The 15,719-nt window shown below is 42.6% G+C and overlaps 1 protein-coding gene across 1 annotated transcript in view; it reads right to left on the bottom strand.

Annotated features, from left to right (window-relative positions):
* Nucleotides 1–15,313, bottom strand: part of LOC119182204 (tyrosine-protein kinase CSK-like) — a 36,842-nt gene extending 21,529 nt beyond the window's left edge. Inside the window, exons 1-6 of the mRNA XM_037433284.2 lie at nucleotides 15,175–15,313; nucleotides 14,362–14,474; nucleotides 11,838–11,948; nucleotides 8,639–8,739; nucleotides 3,037–3,256; nucleotides 1,490–1,655 (exon numbers count right to left, since the gene is read on the bottom strand). Of these exons, the coding sequence (XP_037289181.2) occupies nucleotides 1,490–1,655; nucleotides 3,037–3,256; nucleotides 8,639–8,739; nucleotides 11,838–11,948 (598 nt within the window). The 5' untranslated portion in view covers nucleotides 14,362–14,474; nucleotides 15,175–15,313. The remainder of the gene's footprint in view (nucleotides 1–1,489; nucleotides 1,656–3,036; nucleotides 3,257–8,638; nucleotides 8,740–11,837; nucleotides 11,949–14,361; nucleotides 14,475–15,174) is intronic.
* Between the last annotated feature and the right edge of the window lie 406 nt (nucleotides 15,314–15,719).

The following is a 15,719-nucleotide window of genomic DNA, read 5'->3' as shown; positions in this document are numbered from 1 at the left end:
CTGATCCAAAAGCAGCGTGTGTGATACGATCTTTAGGTTCGCAGCCAGCAAATCAATGACAACAAAAGCCTACCGATAAGTCCGCGTGGTGGTAGCAAAGGTGCAAGCTCGCGTCACTAAGCCGAAAAGCTTTTAAATTTGCGGACGAGGTAGCAAACGCAGTAAAGAGGATGCTTTACCCGACGAGAAATTCAAGGCACACTTGACGAGGACATGCGATCGATGCAGAGTGCATGCAGGCGAAGCTACATCGATGCTAGTGCAAAGGTTACTTCAACACCCAGGAAACCGCACTTCTTCCTCACTCAGCGAGCTCGCTAAGCTGGCACAGCGCTGTCACAGTCTTTTTTTTTTTTTCTTGCTTCAGTTAACGTATGAGGACGTTGAATTACAATTGCGCAAATATGGTGATCACGGCTAAGTTTGGAGTATGCTTATTATGTGAGGAAAAAAAAATCTGCTTTCTCGCAACCAAACTGGGGATTCGCCTATTATGCGAGGAAATACGGTATGCACTAGGGACAAAATATTATTATCGTGTTTAACTCTTAAAGGCAAGGCTTATGGGTCCCCCAATTTTTCATTTTTTTGCACATTTTTACTAAAAAAGGCTAAGAACCCCTCCAGTGACCAGTGCCGGCTTTTCGAGAGTTAAGCGATGCCAGATGTGTGCTCACAAGTGAATATAGACCATGTTCGCCATGAGCTCGCACCATTCCCCGAAACCTGGTACTGCCACATACGGCCCATCTCATCTGGCTAGTTGCATGCAGCAAACACATCACTTTCTCGGCTCTCACGGTCGTATTTCGGCCGGGCCGTTTGCAGCCTTACTGCCGCCTAATGTATGCTTAATGTCACATATGCACATGTTTGTGCATTCTTCGTGCATGCTTCATTCACTGAGCTGCAGTGAATAGCCTGTTCATTCAACACGACACAGACATGCGTTTTGCAAGCATGTGCAAGCAGCCTCGCACAATGCCCCCCCCCCCCTCTTTTTTTGCCATGGCATACAGACCCCAAAATGACACTCGACCCAATCTGCCTGCCCAGACTCAATTTTAAATAAACATGATGCCCCCCTCCCCCCACCCCTGAGAAAATTTCTTCCTACTCTTGTAGTTGCAAGTTGCAGTGCATTTTTTTTTCTGCATTTGTTTGTTATGTTGGCCCCGCAGGTACACTCGAAAAACCCTAACTATTCAAAATTTTCAAATTTAAGCATATCAAACTTACACCCTAGTCACATGCCTCAATAATCAGAATAGCGCGGCCGTGTTTTCTTCATGTTTTGCTTATATGCAGCCTTTCAAAAATGTTCTTGTTATACTGAGGTACTGCTTAAAGTGGATATTCACGACTCCAGACAAACAGCGGTCGATTTTTTGTTTCTCTCACCCCACCAGATAATTAGACCCATTTTGTCTGTCCGTTAAGGGACAAATGAACAGACGTAACAGCCAAGAAATGACTCCAGTAATCTCACCTCCGAACTCGCCCTTGCCAATGTTCTCGATAACTTGCAGGTCCTGCTTCTTGATTGCCCAGCCGGCCATCTCGAAGGCTCGGTGATCAATTGCCAGCTCACCACCTTGCTTTGGCACCGAGCGTGACAGACGTGTACACAGCCCATCTGCATCTTGCTCATAATGCTGGTTTTCAAGCAGAGAAAACAAAATTGTGAAGTATTTTGAACGACACCACTTGGCGAATGATGATAAAGTCCACATTAGCATTTGCCATGCCATTTTGAACGACACCACTTGGCGAATGATGATAAAGTCCACATTAGCATTTGCCATGCCAGTCAAATCCTTTGACAGACTCTGAGGATTTAAATGTGGATCTGCCAAGCTGGCGACTTTAGGAGTGAAAAAAAAAAAAGATTGAAAAAAGATAAAAAAACTGGCGCAAAGTTGTTTCTTTTAAGGCTGCACAAATGTTATACAGTGCTCCAAACAATTGCCAGCAACATTTTTAGACATCAGCAATCATACTAGTACTCACAACTATGGTGCGTATACATGCATGAGTAATTGAACAAACTGTGCTGTGTCCCGCGACAAATACTAACAGCCCTTTCCAAATCTTAACGCTTTTCTGCAGGTCATTGATGTACTGCAGTGAAGGTGGCTTAAGCGGTGTGCTGGACGGGTTAGGACAAGGCCAAGAAATTTTCAAATTGCTACAGCCTCCTCCTTTTGTTTTCCACGATGGAGTTAGGTTTAGGACACAACTTCAAACTTTACCTAGTCAAACGCGCTTGTAGTACTTGTTTGACTATATAAACTAATACCAGCACACGCCCACTGGCCCAGCGACGGCACCGCATATTTATCATATGTGCCGTTGCTATGGTAACCAAACGTGGTCGCCTGCAACGCCGGCATTCGCAACATGTCGAGTTTGTTCCCACACAGTAACAGCGGCATACGCTTCTAGCTTTAGTTTTTTACCTACTGCAATCAGCGGACCAACAGGTGCGCGGCGTTGTTACTTTATCTGGTCGATCATATTTCGTGAATTTCCTGCCGTCATTTAGGTTAAGGGTCGGTGCGCCTATATCCCTGGATTGATTGAGAACGCAAACTGCAGGTGGCCTTCAATTCTCGCTGAAATTAGCACACAATCATTTTGGCACAGCGTGGCACAATTTCGGCAAATTTCATGGTTTTGGTGCAGCTTGGTGCAAAAATTAGGAATTGTATTAAATTGGTGCACACCTGTTGCAATCTTGAATTGGAAGAGCATCGAATGCGTGATTTAATGGTTGTGGGTCCAGAACCCACTGAAGGAAACGAAGATTTTTTTCGTCTACTTTAGTTCATCTAAGATCTATTTCTGTCACTATTACTACATTACGGTGAAAAGACAACGATCAATGGCGCTTCTGCTTTTGTGACCTAACTGTTGGTTGGATTCATTTGGTTGTGAAAAACACTACCAGGAACAGATAATGCGAGACGGCAGAGTGGTCAGCAAACAAAAAGCTGGAGGATGAGCTAGGCCACAGCAATGCACTGCACCACTGACCTCGATGAGTTGCGGTAGACCTTCGAAGTACTCCTCCTCGTCGATGGTGAGCTTGCCCATGCGGTAGATGACACGATAGTGCTCCACCTTGGAACGGAAGCAGACGCACAGCGTGTAGTCACCGGGGTAGTTGGTGCTCTCGCGCACCAGGAAGAGCCCGTCTTCCCGAGGCTGGAGCAACATCTCTGCTCGCTCACGACTGATCTTTCCATGGAACCATCTGAGTCGAAGAAAAAATTAGGCAGTAGAGATTGAGGAATGATCGCTTACACCCCGGAACAGAAGGCAAACACTTATATACAGTCAAATACTGAGCCACTTTTTCTCTTTACGATTTCATTAAAATTGCCTAAGGAAAGACAGCTCATGACAAACATTTAAATGACTATGCCATCCCACCTTTTCAGTTATGGCTGAACCACCAGCAATCAAGGAAGCACACATGCAATTGAAGCAACAAGTACATTCTTAACATTTCAATGGCCTGTTCACAAAAGATTTGACATATGAGGCTAAGCCTCAATCAATAAGCAATCGGACAGGTAAAACAGGAAATAAAGATGGAAAGAACTTGTTGCCCAAGGTTGTACAAACAACAACAAATGAAAAACTAGGAGCACATTAAATTATTTATAATCTAATTGCAGTTTATTAGTGCTACTGATTTGCTACTTGCTTGCGCACACTTTCTTGCATTGACTATTCATCGGGCAACCTTGATATGACAAGTGTTCCTCTTGTGTCACGCTGCATTTAAGATGCCCAAACCTCTGCTCCTTCAGAAACTAGTGAATTGATGCTATAATGAAGGTGCAGCTGAGTTGCTAGCTGCTTGAGAGCCCAGCAGACTGCCAGAGTGTGCTGGGAGAAGCACGTGTGGAGCAAAGTATTTTCTCCGAGTAAATTACACAATGCCACATTCTCCTATTAAGTTTCACTAAGTTTAAGTCAAACCACCTCATGAATACTGCTCAGAGTATACAAAGTAGAGGACAAAACAGATGTGATTCGGGAAATATAATACCCAATTTGCAAGACTTCATGCTTCTTTATTTGTATCACTGTGATGAAATTGAGAATACAAAACAAGAGCCCTCAACATTAACCTTATGTTAGCCTAATTTATTACAGCCACCAATGGTAAATTACATATGCTAGATTCTTCGGACACTCACAGCACCTACAGACTTAATGAACGAGAAAAAACTAAATTTCATACTTGTAGGCCATGAAATTTTGCAATTCTGATTATATTAAAAGATCTCATGTTAATCTAGTTGCTTAATAAAGCAGAAACAACCATGTTCTTGCTTTTAAAATTTGAAATTTTGAAATTTATTCGAAATTGAAATACAAGTGATAAGTTGCATGTGTTGATTACAAATACAGAAGGAGGTCTCAAAGTCGCAAGACTGTGAGCGAGACCTCCTAAAAAATCATTCGACAGAGTTACAACGCAATAGTAAACAGTGGTAGGGATACAAAAATAAGAACATATAAATGAACAGATAGGTACGAAATAGCAAATATAAGATATACAAAATGCGTAGATAAGTACAAATAAACTAATATGAAATACAATAACAATCACTCAGTATAATATCAAGCATTATCACGGCGAGGAATATAAATTGAGATATATAACATACATATAAGCACGATGGATAGAAAAAATGCAGATAAGCACAAAAGAACAAAAAAATGCAATAACATACGGTGTATAATAGTAAGAACTAAGAATTGAGTAAGTGTGAACACAAGCTTTTTTTAAACATTAAAAGGGGTCTACTTTTTATCTCCGAAGGTCAAAAATTGCCCAAGAATACAAGCGAAAATTTTACGGTGAGTTTGCCATAATTGGTCCTGGGTTAGGGTAAAAGGAAGTTATTAGCCTTTGCAAAACGAGTATATGACACCTGAGGAAACTTACTTGAGTGTAGTAAAGGAATGGGAAGTTGATTGATATGTGGGGTTTAACGTCCCAAACCCACTATATGATTATGAGAGACGCCGTAGTGGAGGGCTCCGGAAATTTAGACCACCTGGGGTTCTTTAACGTGCACCCAAATCTGACCACACGGGCCTACAACATTTCCGCCTCCATCGGAAATGCAGCCGCCGCAGCCGGGATTCGAAACCGCGCCCTGCGGGTCAGCAGCCGAGTACCTTAGCCACTAGACCACCGCGGCGGGGCGGAATGGGAAGTTTTCCATTCACATATTAGTAGATAAGAATGCAGAGAAAATATTTGGCCAGCTTCTGAACTTATTAAATTCCATGTGAACGGCGTAAGGGTGATGCATTGGACATGAAGCTACTGAATGTTATTATTGTCAATGGTTGGTTTAGAAGATGTTGGATGGGTGATAAATGAGTGGCGTATGTGTTTCCCCAGGATGAAATGCAATAGATTATGTTGCTGTGAAAGTAAGTGTAGTACAGTGACAACAATATCTCATAAATGAAAGAAGGGGCAAACTTTTAGCAAGATTCGAATGGCATATGTGGCTTTCGGCGTAAGCTGTAAAAACATGGGAATTAAATTTTAAATGCTCATCAATTTCGACCCCGAGAAACATTGTACTAAAGGTAGAGTGGATTTGAGAATCGCTTACGTAGACAGAGACGTTTCTAGGTATAATTTGATTAGGTGACAAAAATACCACAAAGTTTGACTTAGCATTTATTTTTAGTTTATTCCTTTTGAACCATTCAACGATGTTTTTCAGGTCAGTGTTCAATTTAAACAACATCGAGTGTTTAATTTAAACAGCATTTAATTTAAACAGCACCTTTTTATCTGCAGTTAACACAGTGGTATCGTCCGCATAAAGAATGCAGGACGAATGAGCGGGGCAATGAGGAAGATAATTGATGTAAACTAAAAATAATAGCAGGCCCGAAATTGAACCCTGCGGAACACCGATAATGATGACACATGTCAACACTTGTTGACATGTGTCATATATGTGCTACTGCCATGTAAGGGACCCTGGGCTTTCGTCAAGCTGCTGCGACAGCTTCTTGCCCAGGTGTCCCTCCAGATTGTTTTCTGGTAAACAAAAATTGAATTGATGAATTTAGGGCTGGAAAAAGTACGGGACACATATACCAACTGTTCACGATTACGCAGATAGCTACAAATCAGTTCTAGTGGGATGTCAGATACACCAATTGACTCTGATCTCTGAAATAAAATGACGTGGGACACAAAGTCAAATGGCTTTGAAAGGTCAAGGAAAACACCACCAACGACACAACCATTGTCAATAGAAGATTTAATTTTGTCGGTTAGAAATATCATAGCAAGTTCAGTTGAGTAACCGGGCCTGAAACCAAACTGCTCATTAGAAAGAGTATGTAACTTGTCTAAATAACTCTTTAAACATCCCACAAAAAGCTTCTCAATGACTCTACTGAAGAATGGGATAATGGAAATGGGTCGGTAATTCGAGTATAAATGCTTGTTGCCTTTTTTAAAGACGGGAATTTACAGCACACAGCAGCACATGTATCTTCTGCGACATTACTTGAGGGTGGTTAATCATTGTGTGCACAAACTCTAGTTTAGCAATTTACACCAATAGAAAAACAAGCTAATGACATGGCAGGAAAGTTCATGTTCATGTAGCAAAGTCTTGATAAATATTTTCTGAGTTGTTTCAATGAAGGAAATACATGAAAGCTCCTGTATCATTCGTTTAAGAGGTGGGTACTGTCAAGAACACAATACAGTTGATCCCAGATATATCAAACTTGGATATCTAATTATTTGCTATATCAAACAGTTTAGAAATTCCCTTGAATTGTTCATGCAAAAGTATGGAGCTGGTGCCTACATAAATCAAACTACTGCACATCGAAACACGCATTATATCAACCCTGCTCCAGGCTGAAGTTCAGAAAGTGTATCTTTTTTAAAAAATAATGATTATATTTAGGTCATGTTCTAACAAGTTCTGATCCCCCTTCGCGTGCAAGTGACGAAAAAGAGGCACTACACTCAAACCTCGATATAACGAACCCAGATATAACGAAATAACTATTTTAACGAAGTAAATAAAATATAGTCTTACAATAGCTAGTGTTAAAAATGAACCTTTATAATGAATTTTCAAATATAACGAACTTATTTTTATGTAAGCTGCCACTTTGTCATAAGGACGTTTGAGTATATCTTATTGCATTGATCTGAGTGCGCACGCAGTGCTTGCGAGTGCACTAGCTTATTTGATGCGCGATCAAAGGCAGTAACTCATGGCCAGAGTGTTTTTCCAAAGGGCCAATTGCGGAGGCCATCAGAGTGAGATAAATGATGAGAGACTAAGCAGTCTCATTCTCATTTCTTTCCTTGTTCTTTTGTGAATGATAGCATGAGTGCGCCAAAAGCATGGCGTTCGATATACAAAACCTCGTGACTCATTTTTTGCATTTTCATTATAGAACACACATTTCGGAGACTACGCCTTTTCTTGCTTTCTGTGCCAAAGCATCGGCTGCCTGCTGCAAAGCCACAAGTGCTATCACCATCTGAAAGATTTCAACAATCGAGATTTCTTTCTTTGTTGTTTGAGAGCAGCTGTGTCCCTAGCAGCTAGTGGTGTGGCGTGCTTCCTGTTTCGTTCCCGGTAGATCCTCATTTGGGGGCCAAGTCGAACATTGACCCGCTCGCAGCGATGAGAATAACGACTCCTCTTGGGAACTATGTCAAGCAAAGCATCATCGTGAACCATTTCCTTGTGGGCTTTAGAGCCAGGTTACGACTTTGGGCGCATCATGACTTCTCACAATGGCGTACGAAGCCTCATAAGTTTTGCAACTTATTAGCATGTTCGGGTGCCACCTCAGATGGGCACAGAGTAAGCGACTTCGTCGGTGCAGATGACTCAGCTTTTTCTGACTGCGTCAATGCTGAGATCATAGATGACGTTGCTGGCAGCATAAAAGGGGACCCGTGAAGTCATGAGAATGCCAGCACCACCACTAAACAACCTTTTACCACGCCCGATTACTTGCGATGTCGATCAGCGTCAGTCCCCGCACTTGTGACCAAAGATGCTTAATTTGCTTGTTTGGCAAACCTCAGTGATATAGAGGATACCCTGATGAACTTGATGGCGTGCAAGAAGCAAAACAAGTTTACGAACTATCTTCATGCGAAATAATGGGTGGTAACATGCAAAAGAAGTTGTCAGCTTGTTCTTTAACACACTATAAGCTAATCAACAAGTTAGCACTTGTTACGATGCTTGAAAACCGTTTGGAAACTTGCAATCCATTAATATTAGTCTTAAAAACTAAATATTTTTATATTGAACTATCAATATATCAAACCATTTCTTTATCACGTTTGAGTTCGATGTATCCAGCATTAACTGTACTCTAGAAATTATTACAGCATGTGCGGTGCTAAGAGCGACATGAAAGCTGTTGTATTCAGAACTGAAAAGTCTCCTGTACTAGGAATGTTGCAAGCTGTGACTGAAAAAGATAAGCTGTTGCAAACAGCATTTCGTTAGGCACCTCTGTTTACAGTCGCACACTCTGCACAATTTGAAGCAATGGAGCAAGCTCATTGAGTGTGCAAAAATGTCCAACTCACGGCATGGAATTGAGCTTGACCTCTGCCCTTCGGAGGATGTAGTTGAGTGGTATCAGGCCCTCACGGCCATCACTATGCCGTGCCCGGAACCAGTTGCAGTCCTGAAATGAGGGAGATGATGCAGTACAGCTAAGGAGGGGAAGATCACGCAGAGAAAGGAGCAGTGATCGGCCTGAAGCACACTCTTGGCCTATTACTCTTCACCCTGGCAAGGAGAAATGGCAGAGATAAAAGAGTGCAGATGAAAGGTGACGATGCATACTATAAATGCACTAGGCACGGGAATCCTCATATCACACATACTCCAGAGACCGCACAGGGCCAGGCCAGCCCAAAAGCCCGGGCCGGGCCAGGTAAGGCATTGTTGGTTCGGGTCGAAGTCGGGCTCGGGTCCATGAGCTTCGGGCTCAAGTCGAGCCGGACCCGAGCCAGGCCTGTATTAGGCCCGGGTCTTATATACAGGGCGTTTCAACAAACATGGCCACAATTAATTAAAAACTACAGAAAGGAGGCATTCACGTGTTACCTGTGGCTTTGAATTTCCTTTTCTAAAAGGCATCTTTAGATTATACAAACATTATTTATAGCGGTAATTAAAGAAATTAAACAATTAACTTTTCACAAATTTAAAACAAATACATTTTCATTGAAAGCGTGTTTGAAAGAATGGTAGATGTGCTGTTTGGTGCAACATGCAACGACGCCGTCGTGATGGTGGCCTTCATGGCACTTTTGCTGAGCTATGTGAATGGTTCTGGTTGTTGAAACAGCACCCACAAGTTAAACAAGCCCACGGTAATTCTGATGCATGCACGCGATTTTGACTCAATGCTCCCTCAACAGCTCTACCACCTTTCCAAAAGACGGTGTGTCCCAATCGAAGCTGCTTCAAGTCAACAACGTCTACAGTGTTGTGCCTGAAGCTGCGAGGGGGAGTCCCTACTGTGAAAGCGTATATTGTCATTGTTAATCATGTGCCAGTTGGAGCAGTGCACACATGTAAAGTGGCATTCAGGCTAAAGCATCTCTGAAGGCTTTTCATCCTTTTATCGCACAGGGTTTCCCATTCCAAAAAGTAACATTTAAGAAATATAGTTGTGAACTGAAGTCGAGGCTTTTTGAGACATATTGTTCTAGGAATTCTCCACACTTATGCAAATAACATTAAAATTGTAGCCGAGCGTTATTCGTTGTGGGGAAGATTTGTGGAAGAATGATACAGACTGCAAAATACTGCCTGCAGAGAATATTAAGGAAAGGTTAGTGAAATTATCAGGGCGAAGGATGTATATAGAAAATAGCGCGTGACACAGACTGAAGAGACAAAGGAGGGCAGTGGAGCAGAGGCTTGTTTGTTCTTGGACTGTTCCAATGTAGGCCATGTTGTAGACGGCACTTCGCTGAGTGCCAATAAAAGCTCCAGAGAGATTTTCCCACAAAGACATAACACTTTCAATGATTGACGGCCGTCACAAGAAGACGAGATAGACGTCTTCAAGGAACAACGAGGATGGTGGCTCACTTGCTAATGGGTGTGGCCCACTTTGACATCTATGAAACTGTGGTGGCAGCGACTCGAGGAAGAAGGGTGGGGTAAATAACCATCTTGTTTTGAGCGCAAAAACATAATATGCATTGGAGGCAGCTAAGGGGTCGACACCACAGTTTTAATTTATGTAACGCTGCCCAGCTTGGCATGTTCCTCCCAGAGGTAGCTAGAACATGTTCCTTTAATTGCATGGCATAATAAATGATGTTCGCAGGAGACTTGTTACTTTTTTACTCAACAGCCCCGGCTCGCATGCGATTTATGTAGACTCAAACTATAAATCTCTGGCATTTTTTCCACTTTATTGGGGTAGCATATTTTGTAGTTCTTTGAAATGCAAAAAGATATTGTGTGGTTACCACTGCGTACATCAGACAGCCAACTATGAATACAATTGTATTTTAATTACCCTGCAATCACTTCATGAAAGTGTTACGGGCGTAATTCACTGAATGTATACAGAGCATACCAGTGAAAGTCGTGACACTTAAAGAAGTTACAAAGCACTCACAAGAATATATTTTATCTGAGGCTGGTATCTTCACAATAACCGAAGAGTGGACAGTGCCTCGTTTATGTTCAAGGCATAACTGACTGAAATGGGCCAGACCGGGCCCATACCTTTCGGGCCCGGGCCGGGTATGGGTTGTATTTAAAAACACAAGACCGGGCTCGAGCGGGCCGGAGCATGAAGTTTTTGGGCCAGGCTCTAGCTGGAAAAATCGGCCCGTGCAGAAATTTTAAAGTGTGTCAACAACACATCTCCATGCGCCTCATAGTTTCTTCTCTAAAAAGGGTCGGGAGTTCAGAAAATCAACATCACATACGACAGTATTGATTTGATTGATTTGTAGGATTTAACGTCCCAAAACCACCATATGATTATGAGAGACGCCATAGTGGAGGGCTCCAGAAATTTCGACCACCTGGGGTTCTTTAACGTGCACCCGAATCTGAGAGCACGGGCCTACAACATTTCCGCCTCCATCAGAAATGCAGCCGCCACAGCCGGGATTCGATTCCGTGACCTGCGGCTCAGCAGCCGAATACCTTAGCCACTAGACCACCGTGGCGGGGCCACATATGACAGTAGAACGATTGAGTAAACATTAAGTGATTGAATAGGATGTGGATGAACATCCTATTAAGACAATTCAAATGATAGTATGTGGATAAATAAGATGATCATTAAGTGACTGAACAGGATTGAATAGGACAGTACTCAAGAGTCAGTTAATATCACGATAGTTTGTAGCCCATTTCATTTTCTCTTTATTTCCCCTACTTTCTCACAGAAAACCTCAGAGTCAACTTAAGGGATCCTGAAGCTCCAGACATCACTACGAAGATGAAATAACTTATATTTTGACGAAAACATCTTGCTTTTTAAAGCTTATTTGTTAATGTCTTCATGGTCCCACTTCATTTCAACAGGATCCCCTGGTCCAACTCTCAATTGCAGAACAGACTTAAGATTTTTGAGCGAGGTTCTGCTCACATGCAACGTGCAACTAACAGCTGGATGAATTTCAACCTAACCAACATTCATAAAAATTACCTCAGCCATTGGCCAAAACTCTACCTTTATAGCCCATACAAAAAACCTCTTTTGGAATTGAAAGAAAAAATCAAAACACAGTGGTGTCCTACCGGAGTCTCAGACACGATGGTCATGATATCCCCTTTGGTAAAAGACAGGTCCTCCGGCGACTTTCCATTGAAGTTGTAACGGGCCACCACTTCTGTACCCGACGGCAACATCTGCACATGAAATCACCACACAAAAATATTCATTAAATTGCACTGCCATCCTCAACAAAAGTACTGAACATTATCAGAAGTGATTTGTTTAAAATATATATTTATATTATTTACTAGGAAAGTTTTGTTAGATCAGAAAAAAAATCAATTTAGTGTAAGAACGTAAATACAGCTTAAATATTTTCGTAAATTATCTTACACTATTATTTCATAGCCATTTTCAAACATTTCAAAAATTCATATACTCTAAAATCTTGAGCAAGCGCCCCAACCTATGCAAGTGGCCCTGTTTTTCTTCGACATATCTGCAATATGTGCCAATGACAGAGCATGCACCCCCCACCATCTCCTACCGCTATTTTTACTGTTTCATTCCCTATGTTGGAAACAATGAATGCATACGTACTCAATAAAGCATTTCATTAGAACTACGGGTGTGTAGTTTATAATCTTAGTGGCTCTTTCTCCGCCATCTTGCATTTTGCTCCATAAATGAGCAAGGCCTTCCATATCTCGTTGGATCAAACTAGTATGTTAGGGTGTTCGTATACTTTAACACTCTTCTACGTGGGTGTTTTATGGGTGTGTACCTACCTCCAAATCTTGTTGGTTTATTTTTCACCGTGGGAGAGGTGCTTGCTCGAGAATTGATGGTAGCATAGTATATTTCAAAGTCATATATGATGATTGACAAATGAATGTAAAACACGGCATAATTCAATTTCATTTATGACGATTGACAAATGAATTTGGAACAATGTGCCAGTATTTCCCTGCTCAAACACAAATGACTGTTGAAGATAAGCTAGTCATCATAATAATAATAATATACCTGAGCTGCTTTAAAAGAATATTTTATTTGGATAAGAGTTGGTGTCATTTGGATAAGAGTTGGTGTTATTTCTGTTAGCTGAAAAAGAAGAAACAATTGCTCAAATGGGGAATGTTTTCCTGATGCAATGTCGCATCAAGAAGCAGCCTAACAAAAGGAAAGGTGATCAAGCTCTCCATCACAATTCATCATTACACAAACAAATGTTAAGTGAAACAGTTGTTTGAAGTGTGCGGCACAATGATGGACAGATGAGGTAATGAGAGGTCTTATCAGGCTTACCACTGACTCAAAATGTTCATCACAATAAGTGCATTTCCAGTATATCAGCAGCTAGCTATTGTGTCTGGTGCTTGGTTTGTGCCCTCACAGCATTATTGGTTTCAGCAGTGCTATTATACCTTCTGACAGCAGTGATTAAAATGTCCTTCAGTTCTTTTGACCAATGCGACAACACGTGCACCTAAAGCGACAAAGCGCACTGCGAGCTGTAGGCTGTTTTGATGTCTTTTTTTAATCCATTGCTTGCTACCTGCTACCACCAGCAAAAACATTTTCACTGCTGGTAAGCGAAGCAGGAACATGGTCAAGGAGCTACTGGCGGGCTAGTTGGTTGTACACAATCTTGTGAAGGTACAACCAGCTCGAAGTTCCTTGAGGTTTTGTGCGGCTAAAGCCGTTTTCAAAATCATGAGCCCGATTCTCAATCTTTGTGTACTTACCAAGGTACCAAATAGCGATTTCTATCTACCAAGTGAAATTTGTTTGCTACATATTACTATACCTGTTGCAGTGCTTGAGTCAGTGCAATTCAATCTCCCAAAGATTTATAAATAACTACACTTTTACTGACACTTGAGCTTGGTCCAGCTACATTCAAACAGGCTACATACATTGATTGAACTCAGAAACACCAATGCAGGTTGATTTCAAAAGTCATCTATGCAACAAGCACATTTGTAGAAGTTTGCGATTTAAAGAAAAAAATCAAGGTTACTAGGCTGAATTTTTATCTATACAACTTGAATTTCAGAAGCAATGGCTAAAATGCGGACCTCACAAAGTTGTCACTAGCTGTGCTACGGCTGGTGTTGCATCAGAGTCCAATATTGCTACTTTTTAGCACTACTACAATTAGCGCTCTACTATGCTTTCCATACCTTTAATCAGGGCTCAATGCAGGAAACAGTTGTAAAAGCTTTCGCGCCTTTCCAAGATCAGAAACTAACGGTGCCTTCCATGATCTGTGCTTGACGTTAATTAGACGTTTACAGCTAAAATATAAATGCCGATGCATGAGATCTTGTAACGAATGACAAAGTTTGCGCTAACCTGTTGGCTACTGAGAAGAAACTTACCACGATACAAAAGTGTACGCGAGCTGCATTCGATAGCAAAAGGCGAGACTTCAGTTTACGCGGAGGTCTGATCACTTCGCAATTTATTCATGTCTGCAAGCCTGTCTTGTCAACCTTCGCGCGGATGCAAAAAGGCGCTGTTTACGCTGCGGGGCAGTGCACACTCAATTGGACAGCAGTAACACATAGCGGAATTTCGCTGACACACGCATTGTGTACTCACTTTGTCAACAGCTCGCCGACCGCATGTCAGAGGCGCTCAGCCATCGGTGGCAAGGACACGGTTTCGTTCGCCGCCGTCACCTCCGGCATGGGACATTCCACGGGACGATCTTCCTGCAGGCATACGAGAGTGTGCGAGTCGGACTCCGTGGGGGTCTGCAACCCGACACCACGGAAACGCGGCACGCACTTTGCACGGCCGTGGACTTGCAGAATGCATCGCGTTGTCGGGGCAGTGCGCAGCCTCGTGCAGGCGGTCGTCGTAAGACAGTCGCGAACGCTGTGCAGGGCACCCCAGCCGAGGGGTAAACAGTCAGGAGTGATTAATCGCGTAGGGCGTGTAGCGATTTCTCGAGCACACACGGACCACTTCCATGTCGCAACGCTGCGCAGCCTAGCAAGGCGTGAGCTAGACGGTACAAAACTACTAAAAGTTGCTTCATATGCACTTAAAATCGGCGTGGCCACAGACAAACGCTACGATCGCACGGTCAGAAGAGCACGAAATAGCCCAAATACGCAAAACGACTGAGGAGCGCACACACCACCCTAGCCAACACAAGCGAAGCGAGAGGTTATCGATCCCCGACGTAATGCCACGGGCTCGCTGCAAACAACCTTACCATATTGGCAGGTTTTCACAACGTGTGTTATGATTAAAAAACAACATTACAAGCGCGTACACTGGCGGAAACTACACGCGACGCAAAAGCCGATCGACTGCGCCTACGGCACGACCTACGCGCGGATGATTGATACGAATGCGGAACGCTGAACAATAATTAGGCTTACAATCCGTGAATCACACACTCACCAGTTTGTATAAACGGTGACTAGGTTCATGAAATCCCACCTACGCCTAAAGAACACAGTGAATGTGACATTCTCATACACCGCAGTAGTGTTGACTCGGTGTCACCCATAAAATTCTGCCATTGCACCTGGCAGCTATTTTGCTGTCTTTCTATTGCCCCACAGCGAGCTTCTCCGTGCATAGGGCAGATGGCGCTAGGAGCCCTGGCAGATTCCTTATGACGCTAATGACTTTGACAAATTTATGCAGAAATGAAAGCTCAAATAGCAAAGCCGAGCGATCGGGCTGGTCGATTAAAAGCAAGTGGGTTAACACTCCAGAAATGGCCTAATTTTACAATCACTGTTTTATTTTGGTTGTCAGCATCCTATTACAAACTCTTTGTACTGGTGCTCAGACCGACCGCACAATGACAAGCACATTCGCATATCGACACCAATTATGCAACAAGTTAAGTAATGAGTACACGAGCGCTCTGTTTCTTCTAACCAATGTTTTACTTATCGGTGTGTCTAAAGGTACGTCGGACGTACCCGAATACCAAA

The sequence above is a fragment of the Rhipicephalus microplus genome, chromosome 3 (assembly GCF_043290135.1).
Source record: "Rhipicephalus microplus isolate Deutch F79 chromosome 3, USDA_Rmic, whole genome shotgun sequence".
NCBI classification, from domain to species: Eukaryota; Metazoa; Arthropoda; class Arachnida; order Ixodida; family Ixodidae; genus Rhipicephalus; species Rhipicephalus microplus.
The sequence above is the reverse complement of the archived record's forward strand: the minus strand, read 5'-3'. Positions and strand labels throughout refer to the sequence as shown.